Source organism: Epinephelus fuscoguttatus, linkage group LG12, assembly GCF_011397635.1.
Source record: "Epinephelus fuscoguttatus linkage group LG12, E.fuscoguttatus.final_Chr_v1".
In the NCBI taxonomy this organism is placed as follows: domain Eukaryota; kingdom Metazoa; phylum Chordata; class Actinopteri; order Perciformes; family Serranidae; genus Epinephelus; species Epinephelus fuscoguttatus.
Window position 1 is genome coordinate 23121795 of NC_064763.1, and position 25061 is coordinate 23146855.

Genomic DNA, 25061 nt, shown 5'->3' on the forward strand with positions numbered 1-25061 from the left:
CATCATTGTGCACATTGTATTGTGAAGTCTTTAGCAATACCCAGCTGTAAATTGCTGCTACTGTTTGTCTTTTGGGCACCAACCAGACACCAGTTAAATGATGTCGGCCTTCTCCCAGTCAAAGCCAACTCTCGCCTTACCAGCCTTTCAGCAAAAGTCTCAGGAACCAACACTTGCTACAGGGCTGACTGCAGACTGTTCAAAAACAAACTACAAAGAGCTCTGCAACGCGGCCAGACTGAAATCAAACAGGATTACTGCCGATAGGCACAGAGCTTAAAACAGGTAATTAAACTGTAGTCAACGCCTGTAAAATCTGTACCTGTTTTGTAACTTTCAGCGTTCACACAGTGTATGACACAGCAGGCTGACGTGTGTATTCATACACATTTTAAAGTCAAACAAAGAGCTGAGATCCTGTTAATTGCCACAAGGGTGAGAGTCAAGAAGTTCATTTTGCACTCATGTCCAAAGTGAAGACAGCCAAGTCCCAAGTCCTAAACTCTGAGTTTTAGGTCCTGAACAAGTCATGATGCTCTCTTCAATAAATGTAATGCCATTTTCACAACAGAGTAACATATTCAATTTACAAAATATTATGAATGTTTATTACACACAGTGGGCTGGACAGTCACAAAAAGACCCACAGGCTATGATCAATGCAAAAAATAGTCCATTTATTTAGGACATTCATGCACAAAAAGACGGGGACAAAATTAATAAAAAAAAGTGAATAAAAACAGCAGCAAATGTTTCTGTCCTTGACTCTCATCAGTGCTCAAAAAATCACTTGTGACAGACAAAGTAAGTAAGACTGATAAATTTACTATTTTTTGCATTGATCTCAGCCTGTGAACCTTTTTGTGGCTGTCCAGCCAAGCTGCATTGGTGTGCGGGTATCTCCTCTACTGTTCTTTTTTGGTTTGCATATTGTACCGACGCACCCAAAACAAACTTTTTTGCTGCCTTTATTAGGCGCAGTTTCACAGCAGCCCTAAGATTTATTAAACACGATGCCTCACATTTTCATGGACAAAATTTACAAACTTTTCTATCACTTTTAAGGTACCCATAATAAAATTTCCACGACCATTTACAACGTAAAACACGGACAAAACTGTACGGTCCTTTTCTCTAAATGTTACTTATGTTACTAAAGGTGGTCTGCAGACACAGAGTGGAGGAGGTGATGGCCGACATTGGTTAATTTGTTTTTTTAAAAAAAATGCACATTGCACATTTGCACTCTGAGTGACAATTAAATGTCGTCAGCGATTAAAAGTAGTAGTTGGCATAGGTGTGGAAACCGGGATTCATGACCCTACATGTTAAATCACACTGTCACAACATTGTTATTTTTGCCCCACTTGTCTGGCGTAAATCGAACATATCAGATTCAAACTCTATTCAAACTTAATTCCACCTTGCTGGCAGACATGGAGGAAGAGATAGAACGCAGGGAGAAGATGAAGAAGCGTACGTGACAATAAACAGAACGTCACGCTTCGGCTTATTAGAGCTACAATACGTCCACAGCTACAGAACATGAATTTGTCATTATGCTACATGACGTGGATGCTTATTTCAAAGATTACTTAAACATTTTCATTATTAACGACAGGTTTCATGAGTTTTCCAAGACTTTCAAGGATTCTACCGATTCCACGACCTTTCCAGCCTAGAAAATGAGACTGTGGAATTCAATGTCTTCAAGGTTTAAAATTTTGCACCAAAATTTATGCTTATTACCTGATTTAAATATGTGCAAATAGGTCAGGAGCACCAAGAAGCAATTTTGCTCGGCAGCGTAGTGAAGGGTGCATTTCACCCTCTGTGGGTGCATTTGACAATTCCATGTATTTTGTTTTGTTTTCTTTGTGCAGGTTTAGCAGCTGCAAAAGCCGCGCAATCCTTTTCTGAATCGCCCCCGAGAGTAAACACCTCAGAGTTAATTAAAAGCCGCAGATATAAGGCTGAAATAGGAAACTACTGTCTCCACTGCTTTGTCGGGGTCTAAAAAGGCCAGGACTTCCTGCTGCGGAGAGGAAGTGAGCTTGTGAAGAGGTGGGGGGGGAATTATCTCTCCACATTAACAGGCTTCACTGAACCAACAGAGAAGTGTATGGCCCGAGGATACCTGACATCACACTTTCAGATACAGTCCATGCCACACACACACTTCAAAGCACTTGGTGTTTACATGTCAATTATAAAGAATCAGATTCCAAGTTTAATACACACACACAACTGTCCACACTTCAAAGCGTGTTTACATGCCATCAAGAGTGGCCTGTGTACAGACAGATTCGGCCTAATATGGGGGAGCACCTGGTCCGAGTGGTGATGAGGCTGCCACCTGATCAAATAAAACCAACATAATACACCGTGATACAAATTCAGATGGGCCTCCTCTAACCTGGATTTCTTTTAAAATGTACAACAAATCCTCATAATTAACACAAAACAATGTGCAGAAGAAATCCAGGAAGAGGTACATTATTCAAAACTATATTTCTTAAGACAGGAAAGATGATAACATCGGTGTACTGCCACACACACACACAATCTCAACACAAACTCTTTAGATGAATGAAGAGCTGGATCTTTTTGTTGAGGACTAAGAGCCTTTCTGTTAAACTAGAAACAGCCCTGAAACCACTAGTGCCAAACCCACCAGATTCCATTTAAATAAACAGTAATTTTATCATCGTAAAATGCACTTCATTCAAAGAGGACAGAAACAAAATACCACTCACAGACATCATCTTGGTTCATCTTTCCACTGTTCCAACAATTACCGACTCTGGTTTGGTTGAAATAAACCCGTAATCCACCCGGTTAGATCTGAGAGTATGCTGGATCTATACACGCTAAAGTGACTGTTTATTTCAATGGAGTCTGGTGGGTTTGGCAATAGCAAAACTACTGAACAAAAAGGATCTTACTCTTCAACAAAAGAGGTCTGTCTCCATAGGGATCCTCTCTAAATGTTGTCAGACAACTGTATTAACAATCTGAGCCTGTCAGAGGCAAAAACAAACTTTTAGTGGATGTACATTGACAGTGCAAACATGCCTCAAGCGATTATATAGCAGCCTGTTTCGTGGCTCTCAGCTGCAGCGCTTTCACCTAATACTGGACCAAATTCATAAACTGTTGTTCCCATCAGTCACTTAATATCAAAAACATTGGAAAATAGGGTCCAGGTTTAAAAATATCTAACGTATCCTTTAATACAGCGCACACTACGACAGTAAGACTCATGCATACTACATGATATGAAAACTGAAACATCAGGAAACATCTGATACAGGTCACAGCTCTTAATGCCTCCAAACTGTGAAAGACTACAACCTCAGATCATTACTTTATTACTATTACATAGCTACGGAAAATGAAATTTGCTGTGATTTTTCATCCATTTGTATTACAAATACAACTTAAAGCCTATCTCCTTATCATAAAACAACTAAATGGGATTTACTGGTCCTCAAAGGCTTCCTTAATGAGACAATTACAAATTATCTCCATATAAAACTGTTTTCTTGTGATCTTGACCGAGATATCTCGCTATAGTTAGAAGGCAGATTCAAGGCTTTGCCAGTGTCCAGTTGGACTGATGTAATTAATGATTCCATTCAGGTCAGCTTGTCGTTCTTTGGTTATTTGACTTTGAAGTCACTAACTGACTGGAATCTGACTTTATGCTTTCTCTTGTCTGCGCATACTTCCTCATGAACACTGTCATAATCAGTTGGGCAATCAGGCTGGATCTCAGCTCAACCATGAGATATTGAGATAATAAAGTCATGATCATTAGATATGAATGTTTGATTATCACAAAACAGCAATAAAACTGGATTATTATTTCAGAGTTACATGCTGGCAAAACAGGCTCAATATGCAGAAAACTGTTATTTGTTATCAGGAATAATGAAAAAATAACGCTGTGATAATAATTTGGCAGTGATAGCACCGTCCGGCTCTGTCTTTTGGTTTTAGGGAGTTGGGCTGTTTACATTTGGATCACAGATGCTGCCTTTATGATGTGATATATGAGATAATAAAATTTATGAGCAGCAACAGTACATCCGCTGTCAGCGAAGGTCCACAGCAGCGGTCTTAACAAATGCACTATTTTGCTGCTTTTTTCGGTTATGGAGTTGAAAAGGCCAAAACTTTTTGTTTGTTGGACACACAAAAAACTGCTGCTACATTCATACAAGATACTGTGATCAATCAGACACTAGCAACTACAGTACATCTGCTCTTATAACCTTTGTATACAGCAGCAATCTCAACCATATCATTATTGCTTCCGCCAAGGAGGTTATGTTTTCAGTTTGGGTCTCCGTTTGTTGGCAGGTCCACTGGCATAACTTCCTGAAACTTTGTAGAAAGGTATAAAATGGGCCGAGGAAGAACCGACTACATTTTGGAGCAGAACCAAATTACGGAGTGGATACACAAATTATTTTATACCTTCCTTAACACGACGAGATGGAGCATTTGGCCTTGGTGGAGGTCTGTGCTCACTGAGTGCACTTCTAGTTTTGCTACTTTTTTAGTTATGAAGTTGAAAAGGCAAGACCTTTTTGCTTGTTTGACACACGCTCACAATTCATATTAATATCACTCAAGATAGCGAGATCAAATGTTCATATACTGACACAGAAATTTTGCTACTAATGCTGAAACAATTAATTGTTTGACTGAAAATGAATTAATTTGATCAATCATTTCTGTCACTTATCGAGCAAATCGCCAACAATGTGATGGTTCTCTAATAGAGCTGCAACAATTAGTCAATTAGTGATTGGTCAGTCAATAGAAAACTAATTGGCAACTATTCCCATTATCAAATAATCGTTTAAGTAAATTTTTTTCAATCAAAAAAGCCAAACATTTGCTGGTTTCATGCTTCTCATATGTGACAATTTGATGCTTTTCTTTGTCGTACATGATAGTAAACTTAACACCTTTGGATTTTTGAAAGGTTGGTCCAATAAAACATAAATTGAAGATGTCACCATGGCTCTGTTTCACTATTTTCTGACATTTTACTGATGAAACGATAAAGCTAAAATATAATGGGGGGATTAAAAAGATTATATAAATAATCTTGAATTGCAGCCAGATTCTCAAATGGGAAGATGTGCTGTTTTTTTATGATAGCAAACTGTGAAGATAAGCAATTACAGAAAGCAAACTTCTGCCACGTGTTTCTGATATTTTACAGACCTGACAACTGGTCGACTAATCGAGTAAATAAGTGGAAGATGGATCAACACTGAAAATAGTTGTGTTTCCAGTCTGGCATAAGAAGATGAAAACCTCATGACTCACTTGTTGCTGTTCTAAGTAAACTTTGGCAGCACAGCTGCAGACATTTAAGGCAGTTTTAATAACACAACACATAAACAGATCATTTAAACCCTAAAAAAAGTAATTCCATGGGTTGAGGTGAAGCCCTCGTGTTTTTACTCTTTCAGTGTTTTTGTCCTATGACCACACCAAAGAAACTGACTGCAAACATAAAAGGGATTATAAAAAGAAGTGTGAGTGGGTGAGGTACCTGCTGCCAAGGACAGTTTAACCAACATGTGCATGTTCAAGCAAGGGGATTAGGAGAAAGAGAGAATGGGAGGAGGAGGTGGAGGGAGAGCGATGGGGAGACAAAACAGGAGGGAGTGCTCAGATAGTGCTGCAGTGCTGCTGGGATAGGTCCTGAGGCAGAAACTGTGGCCTTTTTGGAAGGACTCCAGGGCTTGTAGTGCAGGTCTCCTTTGATAATGGGCCACAGTATGTGTAAGAGTGTTGGGCTGCAGCCAAGGTACACAGCCTTTTGGTAATAGTTAACAGAGTGGGCAAACAGTGGAAGTCAGCGGCATGGAGGTAGGTCAGAGAACTGCAGTCAACACACTGCTGCCCCCCCCGATAGATCTAGCATGCACTGGGACACTTGGCTCAGCTCCTGGCTCTTTGGTTTGAACTGGAGCTTCATGAACATGCTGGTGACTCATATAGGACAGAGTGTTGTAACGAGCACTCGACAGGATTTTCTCCATAAAACGCCGAGGGATGTAAACAGTCCTCGAACAGGATCACAGTATCCAACTGCCCTGTGTTCCTGCTTCCAGAGTCGGAAAAAATCAGATAACACAAATTACCAAATATGTCCATATCAATATAACAACAGTATTGTAGGGTTGACCAATGGTGCTTTCACAAAATATTTACAAAATGAGATTTTGAATGAATAATCATCATTAACATGAACATTTAGCCCAGCTGCCAGAAGAAAATGTTTGCACTGCATGTTTCTGCAAACCATGAATATGTTACATTTGTACCTGTCGTGTGCATCATGTTTCTAAAGTGACGTAGTATTTAAGCCGAGTGGATGGTGGAAGGCGTGCGCGACACTTAGGCGGGACGCCTGCCAAGTGTCATGACCAATGTTCAACAACAAACATATAGTATTATAGTGAGTACTCACAGCATTTCCAGTAGCTTTTTAGCCACCAAACATTGGTATTTTTTAGCGTCAGATTGTGTTTTTGCATTAGGGATAGTGCCATTAAAAGTGGTTGTTTTATACTGAAAAATCTCTGCGTTTCCTGGTGAGACAGTGACACAAAACTCGGTTGTTTCCATCAAGACGTGGCTGTGCTTCCTGCAGGGATAACGTCACAAAAAGCAGTTGTGTTTTACCGACACATTGCTGCTTTTCTTGCCAGGATGCTGCCACAAAAACAGGTTTTTTAAAAACAAAATGCTATCTTTCCCTGACAATAACCAAGTAGTTTTTGTGCCGAAAACAAACCACACATTAACCACAGTGTTGCTGAAATATGAAATGTTACGTTTCAATGTCAAGAGTTTGCAGAAACATACAATGGTGCAAACGTGCAATAATTGAAATGACTTATATGTGTACAGGGTCGCTTGTAATAATTACAATTATCTCCTGATTGTAGCTCCCCTCATCTTTGTATCACAAATTTACCACAGGCCCAAAACAAGACTTGAATTTCAAAATAAAAGCCTCCAGGTGGTAACAAAAGTTAACTGGGGGCCGTTAAACAAGGCCGTATTTTCAAAATCAAAGCCCCTAGATGGTTACATCTGTTGACCAGGGGCCCAGACAAAGCTACATTTTCAAAATAAAAGGCCCTAGATGGTAATATAATCAAATTTAAAGCTTTCTTTAATCTTCTAATTTTAAAAAAACTGCAGTGAATTCATATAAATCTTTAAGCCTTCAATCTACGCCACTTTAAAATTCTGCTACTCTTCACACCTTTACCTACAGACTTTATTTAAGCTTCACAGGTTCTAAAGTAATTATATCTCTCCCTTAGATTTTTTGTCATCAACAAAGTCCTGCCATTTCGCTCCCTTTTATTGATTGTAAATGAAACTTAATGAGAACGTTCAGGACTTACAGCAGGATGTCCCCACTGAGTTTTGTCGGGATTGCTCTAACACAACTTAACTTATATTTCCTGCATAACCCCACTGTTTTTAAAGACTTTTTGACTGACTGTGGCCATGTTTCTTGACCAGTTTTTCTTATGTGTTATGGAATTGCGTACTTCCATCCTGCAATTCTGTATACCAAATATGGTGTTTATAGTCAAAATCCAAAAAGATAATGTCACATTACCATTTTTCATGTTATGAAAAGTAATTTTAAAATTGGGCTCAAGATGTTCGAAGTTTTCAATTTTTATGATGATTGGATTGGGATATAATGACTGAGTGAGGCAAATAATAGAAAAGGCGGTGTCTGGTAAGTTCAGAAAATGACATCACTTGACTGTATTGCAGCCTCTAATCGAAAGCCTGTCTTTTTCCAATTTGATGTGATGTAAATACAACTCTGTAATTCAGGAAATGTTGCGATTTTTGAGGGTGATGGATCAGATTAGTAATGATATCGATCAAAATGCGTTTGTTTCCAGAGTCAAACGCTGTGAATTATGCAAAACACTAAATCCTCGCCAGAGAACATTCCAAACATGTACAAACACACGTGAGTAAAATGGAAAGAATGCACAAAAGGACACATTGAACACTGATGTTAATGGAGTGTAAAAGCCTGAAGATCAAAGCATCGGACTACGATTCAAGTTCCTCCGTTATAATTCTCTCTAAACAACTTTCAGCGCAGTCACAATGATGTTACAGTTTTATGATCACTTCTTCTCATGTTCTACTGCCTCGTTTTTATATTTATTATTATTGTTCACAGTCATAAAGACTTAATGTTCTGGAAAATAAGATTTTGACTCAGTGACACGAGTGGAACATTATGTGTCATCTGAATCCACGACTATTAGTGGCTGACCAAGTCACATCTCACTGGGCAGAGATTATAAATGTTATGTTGTTTCTGTTACCACAACTGTCTTGGTGACTCTTCATGGTCAAATGTACCCTGGTAGAAGAGGACGCTCCTGTGTGTAGGTGTGTGTGCGTGCACATCTTGCTTTCAAGTATCCCCGCAGTCCCAGACAGTCCAAGGACTCGAGAGCGGTAGACATGTCATTACCCAATCCTCTGCCAACCTGCTGCTCTAATCTCAGAATGAGCAGACCAAACACCAAACCACACACAGCTCTGCTTTAGTCTTCAGAGCTGGCTTTCAGGGCTGCTGTGGTGTAATGCTGTGCTAACGCTAACCTAGGGCCCAGAACAAAGAGCAACGCCATGCTCCACTCCACTCCCGCACAGCAATCTGGGGGTTTAAATAGCAGGCTGTGAGGGAGTGGGGCTTGGCAGCTCGAGTCACAAACAGACCGTCACAAAGTAAAAAAGGACTCCACACGGGCCTACAAACACGCCTTGTTAGCTGTCAAGTGCTACTTTTTTGGTTGCTTTGGAGCGGCTCCCACAGAGGAGGTTATCAGGTGAATGGCCCTGATGAGACATCATGGCCCTGTTCTCTCAAATACAGACTGCCTTTTGATCCGCCCCCCGATTCCAGTGAACCGCTGCACACCAAGGGCAGTTGACATTGAAACAGCGAGGATCTGGTTTTTTTTAGGCTGCAGGAAGCCTAAAGTTGGAGTAAATGTAAATACACGCGTTATGTAACCCAGATGTAGATGATATTCCTCCTGCTCTATCACTTCCCTACAAAGTCCCAGTCTGTGGTCAAGGCCATCTGAAGAGAGTAATCTGAACACATTCCACATGGAAAACCAACACAGTATGCTGGCATGAAAAAGCCAAGATAGTAATGCATATTTTGAGCGAGTTCAACAATGAAGTCATTTGTGTTTCCGTTGCTGAAGAGTTGTTAGTGTTGGCTGCGCTGCACTCCAGAGGGTTAAACATTAGGGGAGTCAGCGACCGTCCAAGCCTCTCTCAGAGCACCCTAAACAGCAGTCTGTCAGCATTCCTGCTGGGTGCCAAGGTATTTACTTTGGACAAGAGAGGGAGGCACTGTGAGGGACTGCTTCTAATTAGGAGCAGCCAGTCAGGAGGTCATGGCCAATTGGAATGGGTCTCCTAGATACGCGGTCCTCTCCTGAGGGCTGTTGGACAGTCCACCGGGCACAGTCAAGTTTTGGTTTGTTTTTGGAGCGTGCAACAAGGTCACTGCATGGCTGTGCTGAATCAGTTATTCCACCTGGGGTGAGACTAATAAACGGCTGGTGGCAGCATTGTTGTCACACACTTCAAGAGAGCGCCCAACTGTTTGCAGGGTATAGATCTCTAATGGCCTTTCAGTAGCTGCAGGGGCTCTAAAAACATTGTTATTAAAGGGCATGTTTGGGTTTTTTTAAACCTGAACCCTATTTTCCCATGATTTTGGGTCTAAGTGACAAAGGGAACAGCAAACAGGCTGCAATGGAACCACTCCAGGTATGTTTGTACAATTTATGTCAATTAACATCCACTGTATGTGGACATGTTTGTTTGTTTTTGCCACTGACAGGCTCAGGTTCTTTTTGAAAGTGTCTGACAGTATTATTGGAAGGATCCCAACAGAGATAGACCTTTTTGTCAACAGTAAGATCCTTTTTGTTTAAAAGGAAACAGCTCTGAACTTGCTATCGCCAAGCCCCCTAGACCTAATTGAAATAAATACTAATTTTTATCATGTATAGAGTCAGCATATTTTCACAGCTTACTGGGTACATTAAGGGTTTATTCTGACCAAACCAGAGACAAAACAAGTGTTTTATTTTGTTTCTGTCAACTTTTAATGAAGTGTGTTTTACAATTAAAAAATTGCTGTTTTTTGTTTGTTTGTTTGTTTGTTTTGTTTTGTTTTACATGGAGTCTGGAGGATTTGGCGAGAGCAATTTCAGGGCTGTTTCTGGTTAAACAAAAAGATCTTACTCTTTACAAAGAGTTCTATCTCTGTAGGGATCCTTTTAATAATGTTGTTAGACACAAAAAGAATCTGATCCTGTCAGAGGCAAAACACAAACACTTTTAGTGGACATAAATTGACAGTTGCTGAGAATGGTTACATTGCAGCATGTTTCACTGCAGCACTCTCAATCATTACTGGACCAATTTCAAAAATTGTTGTTCCCATTAGTCACTAAGGGGGCTTTGCTTTCAGACCTAGAGTTGTCTTGCTTTGGTCCGAATCAGGGACTAATTTCGTTGCAAAGTTGCATAATCGCCTGGAGTTGGTTCATGTTCTCACGGCAGCCTTTAGAAGTAGACCAGATAAAATGCCTGCGTGAGAAAGCTGCTCTTGATTGGTCAGAATTTCCATGCGGGAAAAATCCAGGAAGTAAACAAAACGTTGAAGAAGAGTACACTTGCAAGATAAATGCTTAAATATGTTTAAACCAATCCACATCTTTGCCCCCCCACAGTGGAAGGATGAGGAGAAGAAACACAATGAGGCTGGTAGGGATTCAGTTAGTCCTTTCTTGCTCACAGACACTTCAGCAGGGTGAATGTGCGCCAACATCGGGGTCCAAATGCTTGTATTCCATGGCATGGCCCAGAATGAGTACCAAAGAAAGATCACCACTGTTAGCCAGTGAGCTAATAAGCCTCTGAGGTGAATGGGTGTTTGGCAGAGAAAAACTTATTTAGTCATATTTTCCCCAAGCCAACTGAGAGCGATAGATTTTTCTAACCAATTTAATATTGGAGAATAAAATTCCCAAAAAATAACAATCAGTTAAATCTTGAACAACTCTATTGGCTTTGATTAAAAACTGTTTATTATATTGGATTTGTGTGACTTGGACTGAGCCATTGTGTGTTAGTGTAACATGGGCACAAATGGATAAGTAGAAGCAGGCTGACAAACGGTACTGATGGCAGTACAAGGATTTGTGTGAAATGTATTTGTGAGCGCATGCGTGTGTACATTTAGCACCCCAGCAAAACCATGTGACACCAGTTCAAATTCTCTCAAGGAGTCACATGGGACTCTGTCTCTGCAGGCCTGAGTGTGCATTTAACACAAACTCCCTGGAGGGGAAGAGGAAGACTCTCCCTGCAGGTGAGCGCAGACGAACACATCAGTTAAACTCACTTGTCTGGCAGACATACTAACCTTTTGTCTGATTCAGAAGCATGCACTTTTCATTTAGTCCGACTGAGAGAACAGCCATCTATCACGCTGGCAGGCATGTGACTGGAAGTATGATGGCGGAGAGCAATCATTCACCTCCTGCTCTCACAGCAGTCATTAGGATCAGGCAAGCTGCTACAAAGGGCAAAAACACAGCCCTATTTCAAACCAGAAAGGTAAAGGTATTAGTATTATTATGTATTAGTAAGTATGTTTCCATTTGCAGAGCTTTATATTGTGATACAGCACCTGCTCCCCAGAGAACGATCCATCATTCTCTAAAAAACACAGTGACGAGTCTTTCACAGACAAAAATCTGTGATGCTTCCTCACTGGATGTTTCTGTTTAATTAACTCTTTCAAGACGTCATGGCTCATTTTTTGTTACAATTACCAGCAAGACAAGAAAAGGTGACAGTGTGGACTGACATATTAGCACTGTACTGTATAGGGTTGGGTACTGTTCATAACTGAACCGATACGGTACCGGTATCGGTATCTGGAATTCGGTACCAGTACCAACAGAAAAATGCTTAAAAATGGCTAAAATGCGACCGATCACTGTGGCTCCCCCTGTGGCCATATATATATATATATATATATATATATATATATATATATATGTACACAGTACAGGCCAGAAGTTTGGACACACCTTCTCATTCAATGCGTTTTCTTTATTTTCATGACTATTTACATTGTAGATTCTCACTGAAGGCATCAAAACTATGAATGAACACATGTGGAGTTATGTACTTAACAAAAAAAGGTGAAATAACTGAAAACATGTTTTATATTCTAGTTTCTTCAAAATAGCCACCCTTTGCTCTGATTACTGCTTTGCACACTCTTGGCATTCTCTCGATGGGCTTCAAGAGGTAGTCACCTGAAATGGTTTCCACTTCACAGGTGTGCCTTATCAGGGTTAATTAGTGGAATTTCTTGCTTTATCAATAGGGCTGTCGGCTGTGTATTAACCTGACTTCTGCACAACACAACTGATGGTCCCAACCCCATTGATAAAGCAAGAAATTCCACTAATTAACCCTGATAAGGCACACCTGTGAAGTGGAAACCATTTCAGGTGACTACCTCATGAAGCTCATGGAGAGAATGCCAAGAGTGTGCAAAGCAGTAATCAGAGCAAAGGGTGGCTATTTTGAAGAAACTAGAATATAAAACATGTTTTCAGTTATTTCACCTTTTTTGTTAAGTACATAACTCCACATGTGTTCATTCATAGTTTTGATGCCTTCAGTGAGAATCTACAATGTAAATAGTCATGAAAATAAAGAAAACGCATTGAATGAGAAGGTGTGTCCAAACTTTTGGCCTGTACTGTATATATATATGACAGAAAAGAAGCAAAAGCATAACAGGTCCCCTTTAAACACATTCAATTGGAGAAACACAGTAACATTATGTATTTGCCACCAAGGTTGGCACAGCATGCTTGTCATATTGAGTTTGTTTGGCTGCACTGTAAACTCTTGTGCTGTATTTCTGAAAAAAAAAAAAAAAAAAGTAGCTGCTCAGCAAGCGTTTTCCACCCCAACAATTCTGGGGTCCCTGCATTAACTGTACTTGTGACCACCAGTGACCACAGGTGTTGACGAATCAACCAGGACTGAAATCTTAATACAAAAGCAGGCTTTACAAAACTACAGTGACAGCATCTGTTAGCAGAATCATTGCACAATTCATCCAACGCTAAAAGCATCGAATGAATTGTGGAATTTTGATGTGAAATTTCATCTACTGGACTCAAATGAGCAAAACGGCACATCAATCAGAATTTCATAAAGTGCCCAGTTTTGAGTAGGTTGTTAGTTTTTTCATTTCATATCCAATGACTAAGCACCAGCTAACACCACGAAGGGCGGCATGTGGCCTTCATGACACTGAATCGGACTTTGTCATACAGTAACATTTGCACTCAGCTTTTTTAATTCAATAAATCAAACTCTGCACGAAGCAGGAGGGCCATTGATGAAACTAACACTGAGGCCTTTCTGAGAAGAAGGCCAAAAAAAAGGGGTCAAAAACAGGACATGCTGTTAGTTGTTTAGAAGTGACCATGTGACTTTTGCAGACATAAAGCATTTTTTGTCAGCAGCGTTATCTCCCTGGATCTGGGGTTACAATATGGCTTTTGTAGTCATGCAGCACTGAAAGATCTAAGTCACTTTGATCCCGCTTAATAGAGTTTGGTAAATGATCTCAGTATGGGAGCTCCGCCTCCTGCGCACACACACACACACACACACAGTGGACACACTCACAAAGACTCACTCATGCTTGTACACACACACACACACACACACACACACACACACACACATAAAGAGTCAGACCGTCACACAGGTGAAAGCTCCTCTTCTTGCGGATCGTTGAGCCAAGCGTTCAAGCAGAAAAGTAGAAAATGTGCTTCCACTCAGAAGACTGCTTCATGCATATTCTGCTTTTTAACAATATCACTCTGCAGCTCTGACGCACATGCAATAAACATGTAGTACAAATAGTTTTATAGTCACACAGGAACCAGACAACTTTATATGAAATGACATTGCTGGGAGGTGTTATTGCTGTTTCTGCCAAAGCGGCAAGCACAAAGCCATACAAAAAAATGTCTGAGAGAGTGAGTGAAGGAGCCACAGGGAGCCGGAGAGAGGGAGGGAGTTTGTCAGAGAGCATTTATCTGTGGTATGGTGATGACTCTTTTCCTCCAACCTCTCAGCAAACTAAGCGCTTCCTGCCTTTTGAGTGCATGTAGCCATTTTTATCCTTGAAACTAAAGCGCATGCAATGAATTACAACCGTTTTAAAGAGCTGTCAAGAAACAAGAGAGGGCTGGTTAGAGCAGAGGAGGTGAGGAGGAGGAATTTGAAGCTGTGCTGTGGGAGAAAGAGGAGCGAGACAAACAGAGAAATGAAAAAACTGCAGCGAAGCGTCTCAGCCTTTGATGTTGGCGGGAGAAGAAAATGCAGCTCTCGCCACGACAGGCAGAAGGATCAGTGTGATGATAAAGTCAGTGCTTGCATTATCGATGAAAACATTCGACTGAAATCCACAGATTAGGGTCTTAAATGATCACTAACAGTTGAGAATTAAGCTCACACCACATTGCGATTTACAACATGACAAAGAGAAGCCAAATCAAGCTTCAGTGAACTGTAGAACAACCGTACAATCTCTAAATAGTCTGATATGAATTCTATCTACAGAAAGAGGAAAAATGGTTTGTAAAAACAAAATTAAGGACATGGAATATCTCCGCAGTAAACGAAAGTTTGATCCTATGTTAATCTTCCTTATCTAGAAGCCAAAGACCTTTAGTTGCACAGTTGATAAGTAAACTATTCAGGAGGAAAACAGACTGTGTACGCTGTGCGATTTGGGTAAAGTGGGAAGTGATTCCCATTTTCTTCTGTAGTGTATGTTTGATTTTCTATGAAACGGCACACACACACACACACACACACACACACACACACACACACACACACAGAGTATTGTTTGATACTGTATACACTGCATTTTTCCAGTCACCTGTGGGAGTCAACTTTCCCATCAGTAGCATATAAATTCTACTGCCATATGGTGCAATTGTCATCTGTTGCAACATGGTTCTCTGTAAATCTCTATAAATGTGGCCTTGATCCCCAGGGAAGGGATAGCTTGGCCTCCACACCCGCCATGGATCAGCAGGCTTTCCTCTGTACTCCCAGTGGATCAGTTTCAACTGGAAGGTTGGTGGACAGGTGCTTCACTTGACCCGCACTGTTGGGACAAATTCAGAAAGGTCGCACCAGATACCCATCTCTCTGGGAATGCAAAAATGCAGAGGTATTCTCAACTGTTTAACCCCACATAATTGAATTCCACTGACCCTGAAAGCTCCCTGGCCCTGCCTGGCCCTATGTCAGGTACGACGCCATCAAAGGAAAATGAATGCATGTGTGTGAATTGTGTGCATGTGCTCTTTTATAGTCAGTGTTGACTCACTCCTCTCCATTGTGATGGATGCATGGCTGCATGATGGCACAGCTTTAAAGAGCTGCAAACATTTGCTACTCCTCCAGCGCCCTGGTGGTTTCTTCACAGAGGCACAGACAATAAAAGTGCTCAAAAAGAAGAGCGAGACAAAAGCCTGTATCATTAACATTTCATTTGAGTGTGCGTGTGTTTATGAGTGTGTACGCGCCATTTCAACATTTTCCACCACTGTGCTTGAGATCAATAAAGCGTGTGAATGTGAAAGCACACACACAGACACAAACATAGTTCTATAGCCCTCATTTTAAAGGGATAGTTTGGATTTTTTGAAGTGGGGTTTTATGAGGTACTTATCCATAGTAAGTGAATTACATACAGTAGATTGTGGTCAACACGCCCTTCGTTTATAGAAGCAGGCAAAAGTACCACCACTGAAGCTAAGCAATGTACTGCTGTGGATGAGGGCAGCAGCAAAACGCATTTTAGCCACCTGAAAAAATAAGAATCAGAATATTTTCACCCCATTATCTTGCTTACAGACAGTTCTTTCCGACATGAAATGAAGCTGTTATATCGCTCTTCAAAGACACCAGATTCCTTTGACAAAAACTGTAATTTCCCCTTGCAGAACACAGGAGTTGCTGATCTACCACTGCCTCCATTACTTAGTCTGTTTGTGTTATTAACCTTTTTTATACAGAGATCAGTAATATTGCCACAGTGAAGACCCTTCATGATGCCAGCTTTGCTTTTTTACACAGAACCAAACAATGCCAACATAAAGCCATTCAACTGTGCCATTTTAGATAGATAAAGTAGTTGTCAGGCAGTGCTTTGTAAACTATAACAATGGCATAACATGGCAAAAACAATCATTTACCGTCTCTGTTGTGTGGCAGTTGTTTTCACAATTTGTGGACATTTTTTGTTGCTGTTCTCCTTTGAGTTAGCTGCTAACTGCTTCGAGCTGCTTTTTAAATCCCCCAGTTTTGGGTTGCACAGATAATCCATTGCCAGCAATGGGGTGTTGAATCCATTAGCTATACTCTCTTTAAAGTCACCAGACTTCATTAACAAAAACAGTAATTTTACCTCACAGAACACAAGAGTTGCCGCCTCTAGAGCTGCATTGTTTGTTTGTGTGTGACTTTGGTAAATCTGAACTAACTCTTTAAAACGCCAAAGTCACACAATAACATGAGGAAATTAACAGATCGAGGCGGCAGTAGACCAAGTATTCCTGTGTACAGCAAAAATTAAAATGACTGTTTTTGTAAATGGAGTCTGGTGGCTTTTATGAGGGTGATATGGCGGCCTTTGTTTCCCATCAGAAACGGCTGTCTGATGGCAAGGTGAAGCAGTAAAATATTCTAAATGTAGGATACACTTAACCTCGGTGGCTAAAATATGTTTTTCTATGTATAAGTACCTCATACAACCAAATTTAAAAAAACCCAAACTCCCCCTTTAATGTGAGATTTGGTATAGCTGTTTGTTTCAGCCCTGATGTTCCCTTTCTCCTCTCCAACTCACCCTGTCTGTGGGATGGTTCAAGGATAAGTCCAGTGGTAATGCCTTTACCATACTGCATTGTGAGTGTGCACTCAGCATGTGTGTGTGTTTGCATGCTCTACATAGGTGTGCTACAAATAACGTGGAATTAAGCATCTTTTCAGTGACTGTATGAGTGAAACAGTGACAGTGGCAGAGTGTATACTGCAGTAACAGATACTTTCTCTTGTCATTTGCACAAGGAGAGCTAAGAAAAGCGGAAAAGAATGTGTTGTATAACATTCATGAATTCCAGACCTGGTCTAATGACTTAAAAAGACGGGGGCCGGCAGGATTAAGAGATTTGCCATGCTTCCCCTACCTGCCTCTCCCTTCTTCCCAGTGCCCTGAGAAACATCTCAACAGCCATCTCTTGTGGAAGAGGGTGAACGGGACGGCGCTAGCCCCTGCTTCCTGTGCTGCAGGCTGCAGCTTTGTCAGATCCCTGCTCAGGAGAAACCATTAGTCCAGAGCTTGTCTGATAGGTTGGACACACATGGGGGTCTGTTCAAGGCGAGAGCCAGAGGCAAGATGGAATCGTAGTCTCAGATCACTGGAGGAAGGAGACGATAGAAAAGCAATAGCAGGCAGGCTGAACTGATGACCATATGGAAATACAAAAGACAAACATGTCTTGACAGCAGATCTGTGTGAGCTGGCCACATAAAGGAATGCGAATAATCTCTGTATCAACAGCGCTGAGCATGTTTCTTATGTTATAAGTTGACGTTTGTCCCTGAATAGCCTTCCTTTTTACACAAACAGCAGTTAATCACAGAAAAGTCAGCCTTCTTTTTAACAGGCGCTGAGGCAAAGCAGGGGGAAATTGAGAGCTTATAGTGATTTCATTCATACCTTTATATATCTGCCAGTGCTGCCGAGGGGCAGATGGACTGATGGTGATGTGATTCTACTGCTGTTTATGTTGGGGTCTCATATGGTGTCCATACCAGTGGACATTGCAGAGCTCTGCATGCCAGACGTGCATGCCATGAATGCAAACCAAGGCTTGCATCAAAATTCAGAGCAGGCCTTTTCCACCCTACTGCTGCTCGCACTGTTAATGCATCTCAGAAAGACTTCAGAGGGTGATTGTGTTCGTCATCCATACTGATCCTACGTTCGGCCATTTTACTGTTGAGATATTTCTTTTAACGTTGCAATTCATCCACATCCTTGTTCCTATGTATATGAAGTCTTGAGTCAAACCCATTCTCAAAGAGCATAAAGTAACCCCAAGGCAGAGATTTCTCCAGGATTTTGCAGGCTTTTTTTTGGGATTGTTGCGGTCTAAATCTCTTGATTTCACAGCAGCTTTTCTAGAAAATTGTGATGCATGTTGGGATGTTTATAGGCTTTTTTTTGCAATAAAAAGCAACATTTTTTGTACAATCCATTGGAATTCGAAGGCAACTTTCTCTAGTGAAAATAAAACCGCACTGTTCTGAGTTTGGGATTTCTACAGTAATGTTACCACTAACCTGCATATTTACTCAGATATGGATGCAAAAGCCTTAGTCATGGTGATACGTCTGTTGTCAATGTGTTTCAGTAATTCTGCCGGTCTGTTCTGCAATAGAAAAGTGTTTGTCAATCGATTGTAGTTTGTGTTGGTTATGTTCACGAGTGAGGGTAGAATGAGGCATGAGATGGATCAGCAGTTTGGTGCGGCTTCCCCCGCTTTTGTGCAGAACCTTAGTTAATTGCCTTGCACAATATTTAGCTATACATTTTGTTGGTGAATGTGACACATTTGCATCACACATGTCTGCATCCTCACAATCAGAAACAAGAAAGTGAATTTGGGGACTGCTATGATTTGTGAAACTCACAGGAAACTATGATGATTGGTCAAATTTACAGAGAAGTTGCAGTGAATGGACAAATTTAAGGTCGTGCAAAATTCACAGGGATTGAATTAATTTGTGTTCATTGATATTCATTGATGAGATATTTGAGTTTTCATCCAATCAAAGTGGAGGAGTTCAGAGGGTTAATATTAAACAAAAAGCTCCAGGCAACTGGATGCAGTTCTGGAAACCTTTCAAAGACTTGATATATTTATGTTGTGCCACATATTAAAAAGCAAAACAATCTGCTGCAGCAGCACCTCCAACAATGTAAAGCAGCGAGGAGCCCTGAGGAGTCCTGGACAGGCTGTTATCTCATCCAGGGAGATAGGAAGTATGGACAGGAAATCTAGGGGGAGGGGGAGGAGAAGCCCCATATGGGAAGTGCAGTGTAAACAGTCTCGGCTTTTAATCATCCCAGCTCACGTTCGGAACTGGACACACTTTGATGTTCTCCCTCAGCGCCGCCTCCACCCTCCCATCCCTTGTTCCCTAACGGCCGTGCTGAGGGCCGGCGAGGGGAACATGCAGATAGTGGCCTTGGTTGGTCGAGGAGGCATTCAGTACCTTGTGGGACAGCGAGAAGGGAGACGAAAGAATGTGAAGTGGTGCAGACTTAACTGGTGTTCAGTCAATTGCCTGCCCTGCCTTAATTATAGCTGACGTATTTAAGGGAGCTCTCAAAGGTCAATTCAACATTTCAAAGTACAAAGACCCAAAAATACAGCGAGAGGAAGAAAAGAAAGTCAAGATGTCTTTGAGCAAAAATAGGTGGAGCTCTTAATTGGGCACATTGCCCACTGGAGGATAAACTCTTTCTCTAAACAGAGGCCAGAGGACAGTTGACAATCCTCTCAAGTTCAAAGTTATCCCCGGAGCTTTTGCACTGCTCCTCTGGTCATAATGCAAGCTTCACTCTGGAAATGGGGAGAGAGTCAAAATTCCTCAGCACTTGTATTTGTCCAAATAGTGCTGGCCAGACCCCAGCCAGTGTTCCAATGAACGTGTTCATTCAGAGGACAGGGCATACTTCCAGGGAGATCACAGTTTAACAGATCAGACGGAGATGCGTACCAAAGCAAAGTCTTATGACTTGAATACACTGAGGGAAACCGGGGATTTCTTCTACCCTCAAACGCTCTGAGTGTGGTCCTCACATGTGTTACCAAACATCATTAAAACAGGATCTGATGATTTATCAGAGAAGTAACTTCAGTTCAACAAAACTTCGCCAAAAGTGTGTGAATCTGTACTGTTTTACATAACAGCACAAAGTTTCAACAATGTACGACTCATACAAAAGCCAAAATTATGTTTAACTTCTAATGTCTAATGTTGCTTTCCTCGACATTAACTTCCAAAATTAGACAGTTCTAATAAAACAGCGAGACAATCCAAGGCTCAGAGGAGTGACATGTTGCCAAAGATCAACATGTGGTCCAGAGTAAAATCTGGGATAGCTTCTGAGACTCCGAAAGTGCACTCACTGAAGTCACAGACAGGAATTAAGCTAGAAGACAATTTGGCTTTGCAGTCATGATAATACATTACATCTGGACCATTTTAAAGGGACAGTTCACCCCCAAATCAAAAATACATATTTTTCCTTACCTATAGTGCTCTTTATCAATCTAGATTGTTTTATTGATTATCTTGAGCGAGTGACATTTCTGTTTTCTCAGCACTTTGAGCACCACAAGCTAAGTGCCATCTAGTTCCATTATACAGGAGAGAAGGCAGACATCTCTACAGCCAATATCTCCAACACTCAGCAACTTACACCAAAATCATCTAGACTGATAAACAGCATTACAGGTAAGAGGAAAAATATGTATTTTTGATTTGGAGCTAAACTGGCCCTTTAACACAGAGGAGAGAGAGCACAATCTGAGATAGAAAAAGGACAAAGACAGACCTATCTATGGACTCAACCTCCTTTCCAGCCTTCATCCCCCCCATCCACTGGAAGACAAGAACATAAAGCGGGACCGTAAAGCAGCCTGCAGAGGCAGTGAGGACCTGTTGGAACAGGCCTGAGCTGCAACAAAGAGCATCCTGCAGCATAACACCACCTCTGTGCACTGTGGGAACAGCCTGGGAAGAGAGAGTCTGACAAAACTATACCTTCCAAACCTCAGACAGAACCACAATCAATGGTCTGAGTTAGGGAAACAAGGAAACAGGAGAGCGGACAAAACCAACTGTATGGACTTTGTAGCCAGCAGAAAGTAAGAAAAAACAGGGATGTTATCATTCGGACTATGGCTGAGATAAAAATATTAGTTTGAATGTGGCTGGTGCACCTTTCTTCACGCCTTTAGGAAAATCTGGGCAGATATCACTTCTACAATCTTGATTGAGCTCAGTCACCCATCTGTTACCATAATATGCAGCTGTAGCTCTTCACTGAGACCTGGTGACAGGGGGTTAATATCTTTTCATTTCCTCTACAGCACATTTGGCCCCATGGAACACTACAAAACACTGTGCAAGGTTTTATGGGAATTAAAATAAAGAAAGCTGGAAATCCCAGAAAGCTGGAAGTGTCTTTGATCTCACCTGCATGGTGATATGCATCCATAACATGTTGTCAACATCCCACACAGACACATTAAAGCCGAATAACTGGAGAGGAAAGCAGCAATGGCTTTTCACGGTGCCTTATACTGGTGCTTTCTCCGTGGAGAAGCCATGTAAATCCTTATCAATTATGGCTAACTGCAGCATCTGGCTCGCCATTCACAAAGCCTTCCACGCCTGGTGAGTGACAAGAGACAAGATCCTACAGTGCCTCATGTCTGTCGTCCCGTTTCTCTGGAGACGGTAAACAAATTGACACAGCCAAGCTTTAAGGCCCAGGAGCCTTAATCCACTCCTGAATCCTAAATATGCACACTGAATTGAGTGCATACTTTACATCCGCAGGGTATCGGCATGCTTTTTTTCCTAAATGGTAGAAAAAAAACCAAACAAACAAAAAAAAACGCTTTTGCTAAAATCACAGTTTTGCATGGGTCTAAACATGATCTGCTGTGTTGTCTAACAGTCCTCGACCACACCTTGATATTAAAAATGTTGGAAGAGCATTAGATGCCATAAATAGTTTCTGCAAAACAAAGCTATCACCTTTGAACAGATACACATAAAAGAGCTTGGCAACCACAGCCAAACCAATGTTCTTTTTTTTCCAGGGATAAGTAAAAATAGCCTGAAAACAAATTAACCTCAATAACACCTGTATGTCATCATTATTGTTCAAGGAATTTAGATTTTCTGTCACCACACGCTGAGTGGGAACTGTGGCATTGTGAGCAGCTCTCGGAAAGACACAGTGTACAGTAACCCCCGGTCACTGCACTATTTTGAGGGCGTATAGCAACAAGTACAGGTGTTAAATAATTTAGTTTATCAGACAGTGGATGCTGGGTAAACTGTTCGGATAGATGCACTGATGACTAATTATCAAATCAATGCTTTTACATGGACCTCTTCTGATCTATGGACTGTCAGTGATGAATTATTGCTCCCCAGTCCAACAGTGATGGTAATAGAGATTAGTCTAGTCCAGGGGAGTCAAACATACGGCGTATTGACAATACACTTCCAAAACTTTTGATTTGTTAACTTTAACTGCCTCCTCAACAGCATTTACCACTTAAGTTTGGTGTGGTGATGTCAGCTTTACTACACAGGGGAGAAAATATATGGAGAAATGCACGACAGACATGGCAGACCATCATGTTTTGTAAATGGATGAACATCTTCAGGATTCTTTACACTAACAGGCAAGGAAACATTTAGAGGTGTTGTTCTTTATAGGTTATCATGCAGTGGTCCGGCCCACTTGAGATCAAACTGGGCTGTATGTGGCCCAAAATGACACCCCAGGTCCTAAAGTATGATACCATTTACTTTGATCAACATACTTTCAGCACTGTACAACGGGAGAACATTCAAGTTTAATAATCCTCTACTACAATAAAACTGTCAGTGGGAGGGTCCCCTGGGACAAAATGGTAATCAGAGCAACTGGCTGATGTAAGTGTATATCTGCGCACAGACGATGCCAACAATACATAGGTTGAAGACATGGATGGATTACTGAGCATGCCTGCCAGGCACAGGCCCAGGAGCCCAACCTGTCAGGGGCCCTCTGGCCTTCACTTGCAAAATGTCAAATGTCAAGTTAGCATGTACCAACTGGGAACACACTGAAAATGACCACGAGAAACAAACCCATGAAAAGATGCATTGCGACTACAAAGAGATGCAAAACCACCACAAAGTCTGTGTGTCTGTGCAACTGTGCAGTAGAGGTGGGGGGGCCTTGTGAATGTCTGTGCCCTGGGACCCATATTCTCATAATCCGCCCATGATTGAGGACCAATTATTCCCACTCATCTACATTTATTAACTGTATTTGAGCAAGGCATTAGAGCCCATAGAAACTCTGACAACAGGTGCCCACACGCACTCCTCAGTGAGTTCACCTTTATAGGTTTGAAGGTAAATGGTAAGTGAGAATAACATACAACATCATGTAAATGCTCTTTAATGACTCCTTACCTGCATTAGTTTTCCCTCTGCGTAGCCGGCGCTTCCTCCCACGAACACCCCTTCCAGAGTGATGAGCTTCCCCGTTGGCTCGTGGTTCAGCAGTGCCACCTTGATGACCGCTCGCAAGGCCGGCCGCTCCGACTCCAGGCCCGGCTGGCCCAGCACCACCTGCAGGGCCGCCATGAGCAGCCACGGCCAGAGCCCGGCCAGGCGCCGCTGGGGGACGGTCATGGCCTCGGCTGTAGCGGCGGTGCCCGGCCGCACATGGTGGACTTCAAAGCAGGCAAGCACCGCGGATAGACAAACGGAGGAAATATTGATATGTGTAATGTATACGTCCCACTTCTTCTTTCAGCCTCGACGACTATACTGCTTAAACTTTTAAAGCTGGAGCACTGCCATCATAACTCATGCGTGAATGTCCCAAAACTTCCATTCAGCACCAGAGTTAATATTCAAACTGTACAGAAACGCGTATCACTCAGTGCCCACATGGGACAAAGCGCTGCAGAGAGCTGATATCTCCCGACACACAGCAGTGAGCTTAAATGAACTTTTATCCAGTGTCATTAATGTGGGTGGCATGGCACCGTGAAGACACTCTGTGTTGTGTTAGTGTGCACAACAAATGTCCTCATTTGTAACGTGTCGGCGTTACAGTCGAGCTGCTGTATCCTCTCCCACACGGGCACGTCCTGACAACAGTGTATCAATCTTCATCCGTATCCAAACTACTATTAATATCACAGTGTGCACCAGTCACTGGAGCTTACAATCACATTTTGCGAGCAAACAAACAAGCGTCAGAAGAAAGCACATCCTGCGGGCGCCACATTTTCTGGATAAATCCACAAAAAACGCACGAGCGACGACTTGAACTTCAAAGGCTGGGTTACAGGTTGCCGCCGGAAACTTATAAGGCATGTTGACAGATAGAGCAGTGCCAAAAAAAGAAGTTGGGTAATATTTTTACAACCAATGTTGCGAAAAATAATCCTCGAAGAAGTTAAATACAGCACGCCGCTCTATCTAATTATTAACCAAAGCAAATGGACCGTTGCCTTACTTCACTTACAACGTGGTAATTATACTGAGTCCGAAACCACAGCGACTTCTGTAACAGACCCATCAACCTATTCTCTACAGTCGGTCTTCATTTAAACCAACTGGTTGTATAAAAAAAAAAAAACAGACACACTCTCACACACACACAATCACACACAGGCATTCCCCTGAGTTCAGTGGCTCCGCTGCACTGTAAGAAATTAGATACGATCCTCCTGAGAACACCGAGGGAAATGATCAAACTCATCAGCGGCCACGGAGCAGAAACACCACAAAAAGTACGACATAAAAGTGGTCCAAACTCCTCGTGGGCTCCATTGAAAGTTAATAAAGAGGAGAGACGCCGTGTACAGTCATGACACCGTCCCAAAAGTCTACCTCCCGGACTGTCTCTCGCTCCCCTGGGATCTCATTGACACTCTCTACCTGCTCACTGTCCTGCTGCGTTCACGTGCTGTCAGAGATTACACTTTTTATAGAAA

At 41.7% G+C, this 25061-nt stretch overlaps 1 protein-coding gene across 1 annotated transcript in view; it reads right to left on the reverse strand.

The window, feature by feature from the left end:
* Nucleotides 1–24986, reverse strand: part of LOC125898355 (E3 ubiquitin-protein ligase RNF43) — a 111453-nt gene extending 86467 nt beyond the window's left edge. The window contains exon 1 of the mRNA XM_049592140.1: nt 23524–24986. Within this exon, the coding sequence (XP_049448097.1) occupies nt 23524–23745 (222 nt within the window). The 5' untranslated portion in view covers nt 23746–24986. The remainder of the gene's footprint in view (nt 1–23523) is intronic.
* Between the last annotated feature and the right edge of the window lie 75 nt (nt 24987–25061).